At 35.0% G+C, this 22171-nt stretch overlaps 1 protein-coding gene across 3 annotated transcripts; it reads left to right on the top strand.

Annotated features, from left to right (window-relative positions):
- The first annotated feature begins 1362 nt into the window (after nt 1–1362).
- qtrt2 (queuine tRNA-ribosyltransferase accessory subunit 2) lies at nt 1363–14484 on the top strand. 3 transcript variants are annotated; one of them, XM_043227103.1, is made up of 9 exons: nt 1363–1484; nt 1727–1967; nt 2895–2950; nt 5275–5351; nt 5567–5776; nt 6074–6273; nt 7693–7862; nt 12315–12411; nt 13748–14484. In XM_043227103.1, exons 2-9 carry the CDS (start codon nt 1768–1770, stop codon nt 13983–13985), a joined length of 1248 nt encoding a protein of 415 aa, XP_043083038.1. In that variant the 5' UTR covers nt 1363–1484; nt 1727–1767; the 3' UTR covers nt 13986–14484. The 3 variants fall into 3 exon arrangements, with proteins under 3 accessions (XP_043083038.1, XP_043083040.1, XP_043083041.1); XM_043227105.1 differs by having other exon boundaries at nt 1427–1484; nt 1751–1967; XM_043227106.1 differs by lacking the exon at nt 1363–1484 and having other exon boundaries at nt 1728–1967; nt 7693–7844.
- Nucleotides 14485–22171: the final 7687 nt, after the last annotated feature.

Here is a 22171-nt window from a genome sequence, read left to right as displayed (position 1 = left end):
ATGGAATTGTGGGATTTGTAGTTTACGCAAAGTGACGTAGTTTGAGTTGGCCGCTAAAAAGAACTACATATCCCAAAAAGAACTGACGAGAGCTGAAGCGTCTACTTTGAAACCATGGAGACAGTTGTTACCATAGTTACACCTAAGATCCTACTGGCTCTTGTGGGCTGATAGTTGATCTAAATGTGTTTATTTCAGATACTGACCCTATAACTGTATTTATTTAATCGCGATATTTGTTAATGTGAAAACCTATATTACAATATTCGTTGTTTACTGTGAAAATTGAAGGTGAGAGAGATGCATATAAAAAAACAAACAAACAAATAACAAAAACAGGAATGAGTTGGTTTTCAAAGTGAAAACATTAGGTTAGTTGAAGAATAAAACTGAACAAAAAGTGGAGAATCCTGATCAAAGTGAAATATCCTGTCAAGAGAGCACAGCTGTAAACTCTACTTCAAACAGCTTTGAACAGTGAAACACAAAAGAAGATATTTTACAAATGTCTCTGTGTTTTGTTTTGGGTTTTTTTTTTGTTCTTATTTGTTCTCATTGGGCAGATATTCAAGATATTCAAAAAATGTCTTTCTGAATATGTCAGCTGTCAATCATATCATAACGTGGTATGATGTGTGTAGTATAACTTACATTATACAGTTTTATACATTACAAATATATCATACATTATAGTATATATGTTTATAAATATTTAAAGATTAACAGTTTAACTTGTTGGTACATTGCATTTTAGACTGATTATTTATAGCAACTATCCAGTGAGACACATATAATATAAGATGAAGATAACAGTTTTGTTTTTGCATACACTGAGGTAAGGTATAAAGTCCTGGAGCAGTCACCCCAAAAATGATCTATATTGGCTTAAAGTGTTAATAACTGTGTGTTGTCCTAGATAAATGAAAAAAAAATTAACTGTTTATTTTTATTTTTGACTATTCGTGCAATTATATTAGTGTATACACGAACACAATGTAAATAATTTTTCTAAAATATTGAATATTTTTTTAATTTTGTCTGCGATCTGCTGCTTTTTTCAGGAGCTGCCTCCTTTACACCTGTACTGTTGATCTTTTGAAGACACATACAATAATGTAACGTTCAGATTGAATGATTTTTAAAGAAAAACTTCTATTGCTTTTACCCTTTCAGTATGATGGGGTTTTAGGTAAAATCACATTCGTTTTTAATATTTTATTTAATAGTTAATTGTTGTAACCTTGAATGCACCCTGAGGCTTAAGCACAGGATACAATAATCAAAAAACTACAAAAAATAATTAAGTAACAAATAACATATGTAGCCTATATTTTAAAAAAAATCTAATACACAGCTTTGCGCTCAGGGCCCTGTAGAAGGTTATGACGTCTTAAATCTGCGACCCGAGTCAAAGCGCCACGAAATATTTCTGCGACCTAAAGTTCTCACATGTCTAGCTTTCCGAAGCAGCTAAAATAAAAGCGGTAAGCTTGAAAATATTTATTGTCGAATATGACATGTTTAATTTAAAGCTCGTAGTATTTCGCGGCGTGCTGTACCCGTGTAGCAAACTTTGCTTTCCGTTAAAAAAGCAGATCAATCCAGGTTGATGGAGTAACTTAGACAGCAGTGTCTTATGTTTCATTCATTAGTACATGTGCGCATCACAAGCACTATATCCCTTTGGAAAATGAGAGAATAAAGAGGTTCAATGTCGTTTTTGCAGGTAACGAGCGGTTATTTCCTCTAGATCTGAGAAACATTGACATGAAACTGGAACTGTCTCGAGTGGTGCAGGGATGTCGCCTGGGAGTTTTGACTGGATTGGGAAAAGCAGCGCAGCGTTCACTGGAGGTGCCCGGCTGTCTCCTGTACACTCGCTGTGCAACCGTTCCTCATCTGACCCAGGACACACTACACACTTTGAGAGACCTGCCATCAGTCACACAGGTGTCAGTGGATAGCCTGTAAGAATCTAGCTGTACTTATTAAAGATGATTCATCCACTTTATACATTCACTGAATATTTAGCAAACAGTATTTCTAACCAAACACGTGGGTCTGTAACGTGGCATAATTTGCTGACAGATTAGAGTTCACAAAATGTGATGTTGTGAATGTTTTTCAGAGCATTCACAGTGCATACGAAAGTAGTAATTTATTAGATTTTTGTCTGTGAAGTAACCTTGAGGTTCTTATAGGCATTTTATACATATATACCGCTCAAGTTTGGAACGGTAACTTTTTTTGTAGTTTTTTTTAATGCTGTTGAAAGAAGTATCTTATGCTCACAGAGGTTGAATCTACTCTGACTGAAAAATACAGTAAAAACTGTGTTATTGTGAAATATCATTGCAATTTAAAATAACTACTATTATTTTATTTTAAAAAGGTTCCTGTTATGGTTCTGTGAATATTCGGCATCATCACTCCAGTCTTCCATGTCACATAATTTTTCAGAAGTTATTGTAATGCTGATTTGTGTTTTCTTCCGTTTACTGTTTAATAATATTCAGAACTTTTGGGGTGTATTTTTTTCCAAAAACTAATTTATATTTTTTTCCCAGAAAGGGCACATTAAATTGATTAAAATTAAATTAATAATTATTAAAAATTAATTTATTTAAAACTTTCTTGTGACACTGAAAACTGGATTAAAACAGACTTTGCATCGCAGGGAAAAGTTTTTTTAAAACAGTAATAATATTTCAAAGACAATTGTTTTTACTGTATTTTTGATCAAGTAAATGTAGCCCTGCTGAGCACTTTTACTTATTTTATTGAAACATACAAAAAAAAAAAACTTTTGCCCACTAGTGTAAATAATTCTTTTTTATTTGTAATCACTTATTTCATATCCACCATTTCAGTTTTTAGCACATTTTCTTTTTCAGTGCAGAGCATCATGAGGTTCTGAAGGAATTCAAAGAGGGTGTCAGAAAGTTTGCAGGTTAGCATTTCACTTTTTTACTAACTTTGTTATATGCGTTCTCTTGGTTAAAATGTCCTCAGACAGTGTGTCTATAAGAATATCTTAGCATCTTAACTTAAACTTATCGCTAATATTTAATTATAAGTACACTTATTTTCGCTTGTTTCTTGTAAAAACTGTCTTTGACGTTGAAAAGTGCTTAGCGTCATGTCAGAGTCCAAGCAGACGTACATGCTTTGTTTTGTCAGAGTACTACAGGTTTGTAAGCTGTTCTTGCGTTTCACTGTTCTAAATGAAAGGATATGGACATTGACTGGTGATCTTTTGTATGTTAATGACATTAATAATGCAGAGAGCTGACACCATTCAGTGGAAGTTCACCATTCAGCAAGTTCAAGATCGCTTGCGATTCATAGATTCGACATCTAAAAGAGAAGCATACTTGTGTTTTCTGTGTGCACATTCATTCTATGAATCACTAGGCACATATTTCAGAGATGATCATAAAATATTACGTTTAGGATGCATTCTGCAAAACATTTTATTAATGAGGCCCTGAAGTGTCAGATATTTTTTTGAATGGCTTTTAAAAATTGGACTCTTCCCATGCATGCCTTTTTCTGTTTTCCACAGTCGTGTAGCACTGATTTAAAAAAAGTTATAATATAGCCAACTTATATTAAAATCCCATCTTGCCAGTGGTGAATCACCACTTTAATGAAAGGTTTGGATCTGTTGGTTGCCATCAGTTTGTCCACCGTTGTCACTTCCTGCAAAATAATTAGTCAAATAGCATTTACAGCTCAGGTGACTGATGCACAAACTTTTGTAGTCCTCAGCCAAATTAAAGACTTGTATCATTTAATTAAATTCCAGCAACTGCTACATGAATAGGAATTGTAACAGATTCTACTTAAAAAACATACCGTCAAGATCAAGTGAGTTCAGGATCAAGTCAGTCCTTAAAAACATATTTGTTGGCTTTCTGCTATTTTCAAAAGCATTGCATCATTTCTATTCAGCAGTGTGGGTGTAAACATTTTCTCAGTTGGCTAATAGATCTAGAAGCAGTTCACACAGTTTAAAAATTCACACATCAAGTGGATTATAAATGGCCAAAGAGTTTCTGGAAGCTGAGGCTGTGGAGGAAAGTATTACAATTTTGAAGATGATCCCAATTTAAAAATAAACGTAATTGGTTATATGCTCATCCTTCAAATGCTTTGAGACATGAAGGACTTGATACAATGATCTCTGTTTTGATTGCAGTGCTAGACGTTTTGAATAGTTAAACTGTTCTTGAAGGTGAAACCACTACCAGACAGCAAAACATCAAGAATAAATAAGCCACTTCTATTGCTTGAACAAACAAATTGCACTTCCAATTGGTGCCATTGATTGCACACTTTCGATATCCCATTTAATTCATGTTAAATAAAAACTTGTTTGGTTGTGAAATTCTTTTAGCTTTTAACCAATCAAAACTTACCAGTGGGGGAGCTCATTTTTAATTCTGAAAGCGTTTTCAGGTTCTCTCCCTCAGTTGCTGACTACTAAGTGACTGTTTAGAAATAATTATGCATTCATACTTGGATGCATACCGCAGATGCATTTTCGAAAAATTAGTTTTCAGTTTTCATTTTGCAACCGTAACGAAAAGAAGGCCACTGTTTCAGTCGTTGCCTTCAGCAATCCAACCAGAAATGAGAAAGGTAATTGCATTCACGATATTAAGATGTGTGACCGTGAAGACATTTCAAAGGGTGACTTGAGGCGGCTGCTAGCTCTCCATTTGGATAATTACAAAAAGAAAATTATTGTACATGATAATGTTGGTCACCGAAGTTCACCTCCATCATTTCCATACAGTACCGCCAAATTTAGATTCCTCTTCATGTTCATATCATGCATGTTCACGTTCGTCTGATCTACATTTGGGAATTAGTACAAGCTATGCAAATGTACACTTTCGCCATCGCTGACACTCATCAGTGCCCCAATTTGTCCTAATCTCCATATAAATGCATTTTTATATCTTCAGAATATAGAGATGAGCTCTTGGTTGTTTATTTCACCGGTAAACAGTTTTGTAATAATGTTGCATTGGACTCTTTTTATGGTTGAGGATTTCGTAAATGGATGAATAATACAACTGAATTTTGCAGTTCGTCATATGTTGTGTTTGCACTATTTATAGCTTTAAAGTTTCAGTCATCGACATTGATGTTAAAACGTTTTAGATTAGTAAGACGTCTGTTTTGATTAGCTTCTTGAGTTGTGCCAGTAACAGTAGATGTCTGATAAGCTATTTCTCTGACGTGCGCTAATGGTTTCCTACGCAGGTCTTCATGATACTGTGCTTTTCTGCTCTCAGCATGATCCTGCAAACACCAGCCCCACCGGTCACGTCACCAACAAGGTAAGTGAACCGTGTGGAATAATTGCTTTCAGCCTCTTTTGTCACTGAGACTGACTCGGATTCCATTAAATCATTACAAATATTCAATTTAGCAAATTCTCATTGGTTTTCAACTGATGCGATTTGGCTTACAGAGAGCTTTTGTGTCCTCTAAAGCTATGCCATCCTTTTACTGTTAATTGTAAGGGATTTAATGGTTGTGTGTGATTTAACAGACAGTGTCGGTGTGGGGTAGCGGAGGCAGGATAGAGCTGACAGTGGCTCTGTTCATGGCGATTCAGGCAGCTATCCAGCCGGACTGCTATCAGAGCATGGCAGATGGAGAGACCTGGCAGGACGGTACTTCTCGCAAGAGAGTCCGCAAAGCAGTGGACAGGACTCTGGCCCATTTAGATGAATGTCTGCTGTTACACCAGAAAACTGAGGTTACTACACAAAAACACAGACAGAGAACTGGAATCCCTGTTAGTGGCTACAGGATACTTTTCCCATAAAACAAATTGTATCTATGTGTATCTAACATATTGAACATTAACGTCCCTACCAATTATGCCATGGGGCTCTCTCATTAACAGAGGGGTGAAATAACTCACATTTTATATTTACATTCAAGTAAAATGCTAATTTTTCCTTAATATCTTTTTGCAAAAACAAATATGTATATATCTATTTTTTTGTTAGCCTTGATGGGTAAAATATAAATGTACTTTTTTGTTTTACAGGAATTAAAACAGACAGAGATATTTGGAGTTGTGGAAGGTGGAGACATTTTGGAAGAGAGGCTACGGTCAGCACGAGAGACTGCCAAGCGTCCTGTGGGTGGATTTGTCCTGGATGGATTTCATTCTGCTGCCATGGACCAGGATGTTAGGGCTCAGTTGATTAAAGCGGCATCTGCAGAGCTTCCCCAAGAAAAACCCAGGTAAAAAAGGTGTCTATTTAAATCTCTGCCTCTCAGGCTGAGTCATTTCTTCAGTCGGAGATTGAGTGGCTAGATCTTCCCCAACTTATTACTCACTGATTATGCACCTCGATTTTCAGCAGCCATAGCAACACTTCTTTCCACCAGCAGCCCATAGCAACCACCTCGTCCCTTCTGGAGAACTGGAAGTGCTGGGGTTAGAAAGGTTTCAGGAACAGACTTCATCTTGAGTTCCTGGTGGTGTAATGATTGATTTCTCTGATCTCCCTCTCTTTGAGGTTGACTGGAAGGTTACAGAATCACACAGAGACAATGGCAGCAAGTAAAGCAATGTGGATTTGGAAGCGTCCTTGTGGCGCAGCGGGGTCTTAAGAGGGATGCTTCCCACTGGGCTTTATAGTCTTGTTAGAAACCGACATTTCCCTTGGGAGTATCTCAGGTCACAAATAACTAGAGCTGGAGAAGGTTGTGAGGCAGACGGGCTGGAGGACAGGATACATAATTTAGGTTTAGAGCAGGACAAGATTATTCTGTGCTGCAGTATTTATGCTTTTATTAAACAATGTATGTTTTGCTCAGAAACTATTTTTTCCAGCATAAATGGATGCATTAAATAATCAAAAGAGACACTAAAATGTCTATCATCTATATAAAAAGATTTTTGTTTCAAATTATTGCTGTCGTTTTGAACATTATATCCCAAAATCCTGACAAATTGTAATGGTTTCCACAGAACTGTTATCAACACTGATGATAAAAATAAATTCTTAAATATTAAAATCTGCAGTTTTTTGAAGGATCGTGTAAAAACTGAAGACTAGAGTAATGATGCTGAAAATTCAGTTTGCATAACATCTCAGGACCAAGTGATACTTTTAAAATAGAAAACAATATTTTAAATGAATGACTATTTCACCATAATATGGTAAATTAGTAAACTTCTAGCCTTAAAAACGGTTTGTGTCTTTGTTGATGTGTTTGACATAGCTTTTGAATCTCCATTGAAATGCAGTATAGAGATAACAACAAAAAAAAAAACTGCAGATTCACTGGTTTTGTATTAATACTTAATGATTTACCCTGGGCTGAACCTGACTTTGATTTATCTCTGGGGTTGACTATAATCTGTCTTACTGAGGTACACTAAGAAAAGTATTCCCAGACCAATAGAAAAAAATGCATTGTGAGATCTAAAGCCTTAGATTCACCTGTTACAGCTGAAGTATGTAATTTATTCATTGTTAATGTTTTCCTATCTTAGCTTTACATGCAGAGACAACTATGACCTTTAATTAACCTTAATAGTTAACCTTTAATTAATAATAAATCCGCAATACCTAATAACAAATAAAAATTTGACTCGTATCTTAAGCCTGAACGTGCAGTGCACTGACATGAAGCTTTCACCGTCTGTGTCAGGTTGCTGCTGGGGGTTGGTCGTCCTGATGAGGTCATCAGCTCGGTTGAAGCAGGAGTCGACCTGTTTGAGAGCTTCTTCCCCTTCCAGGTGACAGAGCGAGGCTGTGCGCTTTCCTTTAACTACACCATTGATCCCGACCCTGAGACGGCAGGTACATCAACCTCTACAGGTGTGCAGAAGCCAATAGCTATACAGCTTTCATACACTTTCCCAACCCTATGAAACCTACTGTCTCATACAATTTTACTAATATGCTAAGTTTTCTAAATTATACATATGTTCAAACATTTACAGAAAGAACCCATTGTACCCAATGCTTTTTTTAACAAGTAAAAGGAAAGTAAAACATTTGAATAACCGGTAAAACCTTACTTTTATAAAGCTTTTACCTATAATCCGTTACGAAAGTAATTTTGATGCATTAATTATGCCTTGCAGTGTACCTTATATTATACCAAAGTAACATTTATATTGTTATTAATATTTCTAGATGAAAACATACTGTAACCACTTAGACTTTGATTATGCATACTTTTTTTTTTTTTTTTTTTTTTACTCAAACATGATACATTAGGCTTTTGCACTGCATTGCATTTAAACATCATCTTACTGAGATATGCTAAGACCTATTGACCACCAATATTTATTAATATGCGTTTTGTGCAAGTAGTGCTATACTGTTTACATTATGGGTTATCATAATGTCATTATTCTGTTGGGACATTAACTTCACCATATTGCATATTTTTTGCACAGTTTGGGGCTCTGAATCAAATTGTAATGCTTTTTTTTCTTGTGTATGAGCTCTGTATTGTCCTGTGTCTTAATAATTGAGTTATTAAGTCCGGTGTATTATATATTATACATAGATTTTTTTTCTTAAGGTGCCATTATAAAAAGAAAATATTTTTCTGTCTTCAAGATTTTAAATGGCTTAAAAAGGCTTTGTTCAGAGAAAATGGAGTGTGAGAATTGACAATAAATCAATCAAAAGCAGTATTTTCCAGTTTCAACATTGCCATATAGTTATTTCATTTTATCCTTATCTGTAAAACAGTGTTAAAATACTTTATACACAAGCCTAGTCCCAGAATAAAAGAATAAACTGTAGAAAGAATGAACTGAAAGGAAACCTGCACTGATTGATCTTAAAATATATCAGTGCCTTTTTTTTCTTAAGGTGCGATTTATTAATTTTTTAATACATTTTTTAAACAATCTGATAATTTTTTCTAATTATTAATTTTTACTTATATGTCGTATTTGAACTATGGCCAAATCCTGGTAAGCCCTGTCTGTGAAACCAGGCCTGAAGCTTTGATTTTGAAGGAAGGCTGTTTGAGTTTCCTCTTGTGATATAAAGCAGCTGTTCATCACTGTTCAGCATGATAATATAAATTAGTAAAGTTGTATTTAAAGTGTCAACTATCAGTTCGCTGCCAGCAAAAACAATGAGCATCACGTGGGGCTGTTTTTCTCAGCATGGCTTGGTGGAAGTGGAGCTGTGCTTCTGCTGGTTGCTTCAGATAATTAAGTGTGAGTTTAAATAATAAAGTCGTCTTCGAGAGTGTGTGTTTGTTCGGGCCCCTGTCAAATTAAATAATTGGCTCGCTTCAAACAGAACCAGAGCCCAGGGAATCCATCTCGTATCTTCAATTTCAGCAGGAACATGTATAAAGTCAGACCTCATTATGGTTTCCCACATTTTAATGTTGGTTTTTACTTTCAAAAGCGTGTTCTGTGAGAATAGAGACCCCTGCGTATGTCTGCGAAGTATCTGGATCACATGAAGAGACATAAAAAATTCACTATCAGGCATGAATAATTGATTCAGGCTGTTTGGTGTGCAGCAGTCTGTTCTTAGAAGAAGCTAATCGATGTGTTAGGATGGTAATAGAGTTCAGGACAGGCACTTGCAGAATCGGGAAAGAAAGAAATATCCCTTCAGTCAATTAGAGAGCTCTGCAGGGAGACTGGCTTTAGCTTCACCCTGATCTACTGCCTTCTGACACTTGCAGCTTCTCTTCTCTTTCACACCCTCTCTACATCTCCAAACCTCCACTTTGTGGTGTCTTTAAACTTATTTGTCTTTGTCTTTTTTGTGTTTTATTTCTGTACATGCACAATTTTAGGTGTAAAACTGTATTTTGAAAAAATGATATAACCTTAGTTGTGATTTAACTTTATATAATAATCAATAGTCTATTAATTTATTAAGTAGCCTATTTAATTTACAAGTATACTAGATAGCTTCATGTAAGCTGCCCCATGTTCAAACCACATGATTTGCTTATATAATATGATTTTCTATTTGTTTGTGTTTTTTTCCAAAGTTACAATATGTAATGGAGATGGGCCAACATTCTTTAAAAAAGTGTAACTGGAGCATAATTTTTGGGACAGTTTACCTTGTATCAAATGTACGAGAAATGCTGGTAACACTTTAGTATAGGGACCAAGTCTAAGCATTAACTAGTTGCTTATTAGCATGACAAATTTTAAAATATTAGCTGTTAATTAGCACTTATAAAGCACATATTCTGCAAAGTTTTTAATATTCATTATGGCTTATGAAAAGTTCATATTTTGCTTTTGGGAGTCCCAAACAACAGGTTAACTTGCATGTGAGGTATGCATTTATTTTTACCTTATTTGTTCAATGACTCCCAAACAATTTGTTCAGCCATTAATTTTCAAATCCAAACCCCTCCAGTGATTGGTCGATTTCATTTAAAGCAGTGCTTATAAGCTTTTAACACTCTAAAAGCGGTACCTAGTGGCAAAGAATCGATTACTATTTTCATTCAGACCGACATGAAAATTAGGTTTTTAACACAACTTTAACAACTAACTACCTTACTAATTAGATGCAGCAAGTTGGGAGTTTGCTAAATTTGTTGTTGATGGTTGGTAATGGCGAGAATTGGATGCAGCCATTTTTAACTGTTGCTAATTTTGGGGATGTTTCTGCCTTAGTCTCCTCTTCAGTTGGTGATGCACGTTAAATCATATTTAAAACTGGAGATTAATTTGGCCAATCTATAATCCATTTCTTTGCCCTGATAAACTCCTTGACTGAAAAGCAATTTGAAGCACTTCCAATGAGTCTGGTGGGATTTTAAACATTTGTAGCCAAGATGCTTATTTGTATACTTCTGCATTCATTCTGCCCTGCCACCATAATTCGTTAAATCATCAATTAAGATGAGTGAACCTGTGCCAGAGGCAGCAATACATCGCCATGCTATGACACCGCCTCCACTCAGCATAAGGATGAGTTTGTAACTTAGAATCATTTCCAGTTTTCTTTTTCCTCAACTTTTTGACAAAGGTTAATCTTTGTTTTATATATCAATGAAAATGTTCTAAAAACGTAAGTGGCTCAGCTTTTTTGCAGTTTTTAATCTGGCCCTTCTAGTTTTGGTGCTGATCAGAGGTTTGCGTCTTACTATTTATTTGAATAGCAGGTTGAGGTCATCACCCCAGCTTTCTGGAGGTTTTTGGTTATTTTAATGACACCTATTTTAGGTTCTTTTTCACAAATCTTGTCATTTGTCTGTTTCAGCTGCTGTTTCTTTGTTTTCTGACCTTTTTCAAGACATTGCAAATTGTTAATTTGATTATATATTTGTTATATACCTCTAACTAAAAGAGTTCCTCTGTTCTTTATTTAAATTACTTGCTTTTCTCTCACACTCATATTCATTTACAGATGTCTTGACTCCACAGCAAACAGACCAATTTTGACTTTACAGTTTGATGTTCCTGTGGCATGTTCATACCAGACATGGAAAAATACATACGTTCATGTCATGATTTAGTCATGAAACATGTACACTTGTGAACATTTAGTGAATTCAAATTCACAAAAAATCTAATCATTAATTGCTGTAAATATTACATTATCATTTTTTTCAATACAAACTGACCATGATCACTTTATTCCATACTTTTTGCAACTTTCATTTGCCAAAATAGCAGATACAGATAATACAGATCTCTCCAGAGAATGTTGATTTTAATCCTTATTTTGGATCATTGTCCTGATGGAAGATCCAACCACAGCCCATAATGTGATTTTATTTGATTTTATGTTAATGTTTTAATCTTTTGGTATTGGTTAAAGTATATGATGCCATCTATCTAAACAGGATGTTGTTTGGCTATTTTCCAACAGCCACTTTCTATTTTGATGCTCAACAATCTTTTGCTGCACTTCAGAGCTATATTCTTTGTTTTTGTGATGAATGATTAATGAATTTGGCCTTTATTGTTCTCATATTTATACTCCTTTGAAACAGGAAGTCATGGCTGAACAATTCTGCGGTCTTAGTCACCTTGTTGTGCTAAATTAAAATATATAAATATTAATGGAAAATACTTAAGAATTTCTAGGCATGCTAGTAATTGTGACCAGCATGTATTGCATAAAAATTTATTTTCTAATGTAATTTATTTATTTGAGTGAAAGTTTGCAAAAAACACCATGTAAGTTTATTTTCACAGTCGCGTTTGCTCGTATTAGTAAGTCTGACCACAACTTTATGTAAAGCAGTTGTGCCAAATGTAATTATTATTATTTATTATTATTATTTATTATTTTTTTATATGATTGAAACAGTATTGGAATTCAATGGAGAGATACCTGCTGACAAGGAGCTGAACTCAAATGGAGATGAAAACACAACGCCTTACGAAATGAACCTTAAAGATAAAAGGTATGTATGTATGGAGGGAGACATTTCACCCCTCATATGTGTGTATTCATTTGCTCGTATCAGATGAAATTACTAATGCTTTCATTCACATCTAATGCTTTCTTGCACTTCTTTCATGATCTCAATCACCTCAGCTTTGATATGAGGATAAATAAATGCATTATATTAGTAATTCATACTTGCTTCTGAGTGCATTTTCATAATATTGCCTCTATCGCTAGAGTCAGATCAGATTTGTGGTCAAAGGAACGATGAAGGACGTTAAACATAAAGACTTTCCAACTCCCACACCCATGACTCAAACCACTGCCATATAAAAGCGACCTGTATACATTGGCAAGAGCGGTGATATATGAATTGGCGTTATACTAAAGAAAAAAAACTTATCACAGATTCATTTTAGTTTCTTAACAATCTGATATAGTTGTACATTTCAAGGATTCTTTTTTTTCACCAATGGATTTATTTTACGTAAAAAATGACTATTTTCAGCGTATTTTAGATTTAAAACGGTTGTTAGGTGCGTATTACAGCTCATGTAAAAAAAGTGAAAAAAAGTAAATTAATAAAACTATTATATCTGTGATATCACATAAACTAACATCACCAATAAACAAAACATGTTTTAAATACAAGTTTTATTTTATCTTCCATCTCTAATCACTGGCATAATGTACAGGTTTGCAAGAAGTATAGTCTGCCTCAACCAGACTCTCACTCCAAGAAAACCATTCTCCTTTCAATACAGAGAGCCTAATTATCATAGAGAGAGTTTTTCCCGATCTCAATAATATGTAAATATGATCACCAGAGTGTTACTTCATCACCTATAGAGCGGGATCGGCAACGGGCCATCAAGAACCATCTTCTGACCAAAAGGGCATATGAATATAACTTCTAGGGATTCTAGATAATCCTATCGTTCTCACCTGAAGGACTACCAAAGATGCGAGAACAGAAGGTTATCACTTTCATTGTTATCCGCAATTTACATGTAAGAAGAAAACTTCGCTTACATGTCTAGCAAGAAGATGAACGTAAAACAGTATAAAACGTTCGGTGTTCATTCTGACTCTGAAGTACTGGGTATACTTCGTCACTGCTGAGCTGTAAATAAAAGTTATTTTCCACCAAGATCTTCGACGTCCTCTACACTTTTTCTTACAGGTTATTTGAAGTGTTATTATGTTATTAGTGGAACAATTATTTAAATACTTTAATTTTGTTTAATATTTACTTCTATATTTAAATATTAATTTCAAAAATAATAATGTTCTGAATATTTTTTTGTTTTGTGGGTGACAACCAACCTCATGACACATTGTTTGACTTTCAGGTATCAAGATGATTTCCGCCCACTTGTGGAGGGTTGCAGCTGCTACTGCTGTCAGAAGCACACGAGAGCATACGTTCATCATTTAATGGTGACCAACGAGATGCTTGGTGGTGTTTTGCTCATGCTACACAACATGGCGCATTACATTGGCTTCTTCAAAGCACTCCGGGAGGCAATAGCCGGCGACCGTCTGCAGGACTTTAAAAATAGAGTCGTCCATTGCAGAGAAGGTGATTGAAATGATTGAAGGACTTCAGGCAAAATACCACCTACATCAGAGCATACTTACGGCTTTGATTTCAGAGTATGTGTTTCATGAATATAAAGCTGGATTCTGATGCATGTGCTCTTGCCATGCAAAATATCAGAAAAAGAGTGCTAATGTGAGCGACACCGTAAACCTTTTAAGATTCTCATGGCTCATCTCAGAGTTCACTTATGGATTTTAAATTTGCCGTCTGCGCCATCAAAGAACAGTTTCACTTAGTTAGAAGGAGCTTTAATAATGGTGAAATTACCTTTTTGAAGAGCAGCACTCAGATTCTCTTTCTAAAGCTCTGAAAAGTTACCACCTGCTGTTTGGCTCAGCATGTTTTTTTCAGAAAAGTCATTCATTATTGGAATAAGTGGCATTTATTTTAACAATAATGGTATTGTATAATATTTGTTATTGCACATTATTATTGTTATTGTATACACATGTGATGTTGCTTCGATTAAAATAATCTTTTAATAAATGACAAGTTTTAGGCACTTTTTTTGTCTTTTAACTACAGTGCAAATCCGTCTTTTTGACTGAATTGTATTGATTATTTTCTGTATCGATCACATTCCTATTCATATCTTTTTTTTTTTTTCCATTTTCTCACAATAAATACACAACTATAAATGTTTTTAGAATTAGAACTACTAGAAGTACCCTAGAATGGGTACTTTAACGTATTCATTTGGTAGCTTTTATTCAGTACAAATGCTGTAATATAAGCAGTGCTTAAGGAGATATAAGTGCAGCAATACAAAGTGTCAACGTTGGCTATGTATTATAGTACTGAAATGTAGGTGTAAAAGTAAAATGCAGGGTATTTTTTAAATACTTAAGTAAGGGAGAGTATGTTAAAGTGGGAGTGTGTTAAAGAGTAGAAGTGAGAAAGCTGTGGTTAGGTGCAAGCTGCAGTAATTGGAAATCAAAGAGGCCTGAAATTGTTTGCAGTGTTATGTAGGTAACAATAGTCCTTTGTTTCTCCACCCCCTTCCACTATATAGACATATTAACCATATACTATATTCATTATATACAGTATAGTTTACACTATACTGGACAAAACTCTGTGTTTACTTGAGTATTAACTGAAACTTGTGTGCTTGTATATGAGTGAAAGAAAGTAGCATTTCCATTTAACAGTTGCAGAGCAACATTTTCCCAGCAGGTGAGTTCCTCCCCACGTTTTAGCCAATTACCTTTTTTCCGAAGAGCCAGGAGAGATCATTAAAAAGAAAGGTTTGAACTACAGGACGACTTTCTACTGCTAGTCTCTGCACTTGATTTTGACTTCACTTTTATCCCAAACCAGCTTCACTCAATACAGGGGCTTAATCTCTGTAACTCCGAGGGTTTGGGTTAAAAATCAGTTACGGAAATATGTAATCTGTTTTTATTCTAAAGAAATAACAGTGAAAAGTTCGAGGGAAAATGGCTAAGAATATGAAACCGCCTTTCAATAATATAGTAATATTCACTAGAGAAAGAGTGACAACTTTTCAGTCTCCCCTTTTAATCATAATCTTGACATTCGGCTTTTAAGCTTTATGTAATTAGCTCTTTTTTAAGTAACTGAAAGCAGTGCTTAAGTGCTTTTTGCCTCTTTGATGAATCTTGTTTATCTTATACCTTTTTACATTTTTTGTTTTTTTAATATAATTTTGTGACCCTCTTAGTAGCAGGAGTGCTTGAAATTACTTTGAAAAGCTGTACTTGAGAAACCCTGCACAATTTCTTTTTAGATTTACTGCTTGATTGCGATGGACTCTCTATGGCTTTGTTGAGACCCAAGGTTATATTTCCTGAAAACTCTTGCTCTTTTAAGGGTCATTCAGGTATGGACAAATGAAGAGGTGGTGAGAGTATTAGTTTCTTTCCTGAGAAGTCTGAACGTCTTTGAATTTCCCTGTGCATCTAGCCTACTTGATTTTTTTTCAAGTATCAGTGATCTGTTGCGGTGTTGAAATAGACTACGCCTCAGTATATAATCTTGCTCTCTGCTGTATAATATGAATTTTTTATTTTAGTTGAATGTCAGTTGTGCTCCTTGTCAGATTCACTTCAAAAGCAAAGAGGTAGTTATGGAGTAAAACTGAAGGGCTGTTCTTGTGAGGAAAACTTGACCTTTCTGTCTTCTTAAAAGCTTGGTTAAGTGCAAATTCTGTCTTCTGGCTCTACACATGTCTTGTTTCTTGAATGATGTATGAAGGCTTATTATGTTACAATTATTCATCAAACAGATTAAGTTATTCTAAATCAAACAGAGACTTCACGGCATACTATAGCGTCAAAATCAGTCTTCTCTTATTGTTAGTGGTTTCAGAGGGAATTCAATTCTAAATGTGTATTTAAGGGTTTGACTGAATAATTTGATTTAATAATTAAAAATCTCTCTTGGTATGTATGTGTGTGTGTGTGTGTATGTATATATATATATATATATATATATATATATATATATATATATATATATTAGTTTGTATCATTTGAAACCAATAGAAATATAAACAATAAAAAAGTCCCTTGCCATGTACAAAACAATCGACATACCAACAGGACCAACCTCGCTCCAGAAATACTTGATTTTCTCTCAAATCGATGACGAATTGCCGCCATTCACGTTCGTATTCATAATTCAAGCGCGCGAGAGTCTGACCCTGCGGTGTAAGTAGGAAAGGTAAATTAAGTGCCAATAACTGTTAGTCAGCAGGGTGATTTCGCATGAAAAGGAAATGTGTCAATTATTGAAACTTGGCTTTCACGTATTCGAGGGGTGAGTAAGTAGTGTTAGAGAAGTACTTTTACACTTTTGCTCGTTTTACTTTTTTGTTTTGTTTCTAGACCTGAAGGTTAGGGGCAGCTGAGGTAAAGGTTGTTGTTGTCTGGTGTGCTGGTAAGGTGTGCAGCTGAATAGGTCAATCAGGAAAGAGTGACCTTCTCTCGGTCCGTCATCTATTTGTTAACTTTCTTCGGCGCGAAACGGTTTATCTGCACAGTCTGGACATTTTCAGGTCAATCCTTTTGATTAAATGATAACCGGTGCTGGACTCTGAACTTTCACAGGTGACAAATAAGTCTCCTGTCCTTTAGAGAGTATAATGGAGTTGTTGAGCACCAGCTATCAGGCTCGGATGAAATCATAACCTCACCTTGGAAATCACTCCGGCGATGTTCTGATCTCGTTTTGCTCTGAGAATGTATACAAGCATGAAATAAATAAAAATTGTAGTCTTCAGCGGGTCTGGTTGGCAGTGAGGTCCTCTCAAGTTATGAGTTCAAACTTTACAAGTCAAAATAAGACCTAAGACCAGATTGCACTTTTTAGAGATGTGTAAAATTCACATCAGTTTTAGTTTTGGAAGGACATGCTGCTGTCACAAAGGCCAAGTATTCTCATAAAGCAGTCTGCAGCTTTATAGCCACCCTGTCTCATGTTGATATTTTGGCTAAACCCTATCAGTGGGTCATCCAAGCAGAAAATATAGATGATTATTTAGGGAATGTATGTTGGCTTGGAAATCACTCAATCTCCTGCACAGCACGCACAGGCAGTGACCTTGAAGAGAGCAACGCTGTTCTCACATACAAATGTGCATCCCATTATTTAAACATTAGAGCCAAAAAGGCCATGTTTTCTTTGAACTAACAAACCTGACCTTGTATGAAAAGTAGATTATTAATTTATTTTAGCTACATGTAAATAAACCGCCTAATTTTTTAAATAGAAATGTATTTAAATAGCTGAATTATACACTTTTTCAGTGTATAATTGTTCCAAAAATCTCCCAACACACGCACACACACTATAATGAATTATTTTGGTTCTCCAGATAACTGTTTGTTTGTTTTTAGTGTGAAGTGTTGTAGGATTTCTTTAAAGAGCCTTTCTTTTCAGCCCAATCTCACAGCAATTGTACGGATTTTCCAAATTGCCAATTAAATTTAATTTGTATGAATCAGGTTTTTATTTTATTTTGTTTAGACAGGTCACAAATTTTGTTACATGGTCATAAAAATGTCATATGCGAATTGATATATATATATATATATATATATATATATATATATATATATATATATATATATATATATATATATATATATATATATATATAAAACTAATAACTAAACAAGGTTAATCACCTCCTTCCACTGCTCACCTCCTAAAGCACATTTACTTTCAGTTTCAGGCTGTATCTTGTAACCTATTCATGGAAAGTGCCTTGAAATATCCCAGACGTCCTGTGGACCTAGCCACTTAGGACTCCACATAGAAGACTCACAATATAGGTGAAGTTGGACACATTTCCTGTGAGACAGCAGTGGGGTGGAATGGGTAATGCTTTGTAGGAAATGCCCCATTTGTGTTTCCAAAAATGGGACAGTAAGTCCTCCACCATCATATGTCCTTTACTTTATTTTCTCCTCCCTTCTTTCACTCTCTCTTCTCCCTCTTCTCAGCAGTTATATGGTTTTTAAAACAAGGTGACCAAAGGTTTAGATGGGGATAGTGGAAATTTATGATTTATGTTCAGTGAGAAGTGAGCAAAGGTCTTTGAGTGTGGAATCTGTTTATCTTGGCTGAAGTTTATCTGAATAGGAAATGAGTTTGAAATAAGCCCCTCACTATTTTTATCTGGCAAAAAAGGTGAATTTATGTTATTCATAAGGGCTTAGACAGAAAAGGATTCACTGAGGCTTAAGAGGGTCAATAAGGACTTTAGGAAAAAGGGAAATATGCTCTTTGACCAAACTATAAAACACAGAAGGACTTCTCCAGATGAAACCTGGACAGCAGACTGCAGTTTTCACAACATTATTGTCAATAAATTAAACATGGCAAACTGCTTTAGTTTTTTCAAATGGATCAATAAGGTTGAAGTGTGAAGGTGGCATTGTCTTTCATTAATAGAACACTTCTTTTTAAATCAAAATCAACATTGAACTTTTATTTCATTTAACATATTCTAATTCTGTCACAGTTTTTATTATTATAATATCGTAGGATTACATTTTTATTTGATTACAGTGAAAATTAAATGTCAAAATGTTCGTTTTTTACTGTAACAGGGGCAATGCATTGTTAAAAGTAAAATAATTCTAATAAAAATTGTTTCATTTTTAGCTTTGCCACATTTTCAAATAAGTTTTACTTATTTTCTTTCATCAAGCTAAATGAAAATTAGACATATTGCTATGTCAACGAACTGAAATGAAATATATTTTAAGCTTTTCTATATTTTATCTTTTTTCTTTTTAGTTAAAATTTGAACAAAAATGCAGTTCTCACTGTTTTAGTTTTGGTTTCTGGGTGGTGTCTTTCACAACAGTATAATCTGCTAGTTAATGAATGTCCCTCTGGTGGTTGGAGGGCTGAACGTTTTTCTCATTCATGGCTATTGTTGGATGTGTCCTCATTCCTAAATCTCTAAATGAGTGATGTATACGGGGTTACTCGGCTGCAGCTGGAGCAGGTCAGGCTATTGGTTCTGTTTGGGAGGCTGTCTGATAGCCAAACTCAAATCTTCAACTGCCTACAGCCTGACGCTCACCTCATTACCTTAATCTTACGAGGACAGGCATGAACTGAATCTAAAATGAATGCCTTAGGTGCATGTTTGGAAGTTGTCGGATACGGCTAGAATGGGGTGCTTTTGAATGTTGTCCAACTTGTTTCTGTTCTCTCATCTAAATTCAAAAATAATTCCATGGCCGAATGTAATTAAGTTGTGCACAGCACTTCCTCAATGAGTCCATTTCATTTGTATCAAATTAAATACGCCATTTACTCTGACTAATGTCTATAAGGCATTAACTTGTGGCATATTGCGTTAATGTCACCCTAAATAAACCTTTACTTTTGTGCCGCCTAAAAATCTCTCTTTTGAGCATTTCTTTTCTGAATGCCTGCAATATCTTCTTTTCATGCGCCAGTAATTTCATCCTTGGAACGGTTCACTCTGGCATTCCGACCTCTGTGACCTTTGCTGTAATAGCAGCTCTGTAGTACTGAAAGATTAATGTAAATTTCTTTTACTGGTCTGGAATTCTGAGATTCCATTACCTGGGCAGAAGAGGAGAGAGCTTTTCAGCTTCAGCATCATTAACCGTCTCTAACACATCTGGAGCGAGAGTGAGGTGGGGTGAGAGGGGGACAGGAGAGACTTATTGACTACAGGGAGCAGTGGAAATTAGAGCAAGACAGCCTGCATGCGTGTGTGTGTGTGTGTGTGTGTGTGTGCATTTACATGTAATTGTCATATGACTTAATATACTGCGTAACAAATTTACAGAATAATTAAGTCAAAATAAAAACACTTAACGCACTGAATTACATGTGAAACGTTAAGACACAGAAATATTATTTTCTTTACATTCTCCAGTGATCTTCATTTTATTATTAGAGCTTTGACAAAAATTTTTACATTGTAGTTTTTTAACTTTAGTTAAAGTTTAAGTTATTAAGAGATTTCTGAAAGTCTGAAATACAAGCAATTAATTACAAAGCAATCAAATACTGCACATGAAGAATGATTGGGTTCACTGAGATCCCAGGTCAGTATATTTGCTTATATGCTATTTTCTATTGGATTGTTGTGGATGGAGAAGTTTGTGATTAGATCTGTGATCGATTGATTTACCTATAAACCCTGATTGTCCTTATCTACTTCTGTTAACAAGCATTTGATCAGAAAGATAACTGGGGTGCTTTATCGCTATCTGTTGATTTCTTTCCACATTTCATCAATCACCTCCATCTAAGACTCACTTTTTATTTTTACTATGTCCCGGTTCTCTATAAACCAGCAGTGCCCTGTGAACCAGGCAGATAGACTTCGACAAACTAATACACTGTAACAGATGGGTCCAGATTCAGTGTGATCTGTCTAGAAAGGCTAAACCCGCGCTTGGCGTTTTTACTGTTGCTAAGGCTTTGAAACAAAGGGTTGAATCTAAAGTAGATTTTTATATTGCCATTTAAAAATGCAATATGCTGGAGGAAAGAAATAAAATATCAGTATTTAAAGCCTGTAGATACAAATCATATGATTCCCATTCACCAGCTAAAATAACTGCTGATTCATAGCTGTGATCCTGTCCATAATTATTCATCTTGACAGACAAGCAATGTGTATATATATATACACACACACACACACACATAATAATTATACACAAAATACACATATATTATGCAGTCAGAACTTTTATTTCGGATGCAATTAATAATTTAACAGCAAAAATAAAATAATTCCAAATTAAATTTAACAATGTTGAGCATATAAATAAGTTGTTTTTTTTAGCATGAACCTTTTAAAAATTACAGTATGTCATACCCATGTTAAGGATGCTTAAAAACTCTTCCTGTCAGAACAATGACAGGCTAATTCTGGATGAATGCGGGAGTAATTAACATTAGCATTATTAAAACTTGAATGTGATTGCATGGTAATTATTTGAGTTATGGATTCGCTCTGTTCCCGGTATGAGGACTGATTTGGGACCGGTGTGAAAATTAAAGTGACAGAACCTCGTCAGAGCTGCTTAAAAATATGTTTGCTGCTACATTCATATGCTATATTTTTTTTTTGGATCTTTACAGACATCCACATGCTCTGCGACAGAGGCGCCCTACATTCAGGAGGTGAGATGTATTGACAGAATGAGGGTTAGCATAGGTAATGAGGACCAAGGGTGAGGAAATGTGCTGCACGTTTTATTTAAAGAGCACCTATGGCCTATAAATAGGATATTTAAAAGAAAATGTTGAAAACGCTGTCTTGAAATTTAACTGGCCCAGAAAGACTTAATAGTGCTTTGCCATGCAAGAAAACCAACTAAAATTACTACTGGAATTTTAGTTACAGCTTAAGGCTAGAATACAGTACACAACTTTTAAACAAAATGCACAGTATCTTGCATTTATCTTGCAACTCTCTAAATGATTACAGAAAAGGGCTTCCTACACTAAATGTCTGAGGATCACACACAAGACTTTGAAGTCATTCTGAATACAACAAACTGCAGAAACATGCGCCTTGTTGCTAGGAGATACATGACAAATGAATACAGCATGTGTTCTAAAATCAGCTCAAAATATCAAATATGAATCATGGTCTGAAGATAAAAAGTCAGTATCTGTGCTCATAATACACTACATGATT

This window comes from Puntigrus tetrazona, chromosome 24 (genome assembly GCF_018831695.1).
Source record: "Puntigrus tetrazona isolate hp1 chromosome 24, ASM1883169v1, whole genome shotgun sequence".
Lineage (NCBI taxonomy): Eukaryota > Metazoa > Chordata > Actinopteri > Cypriniformes > Cyprinidae > Puntigrus > Puntigrus tetrazona.
Note: the sequence above shows the minus strand (reverse complement) of the source record. Positions and strands in the feature narration are given on the sequence as shown.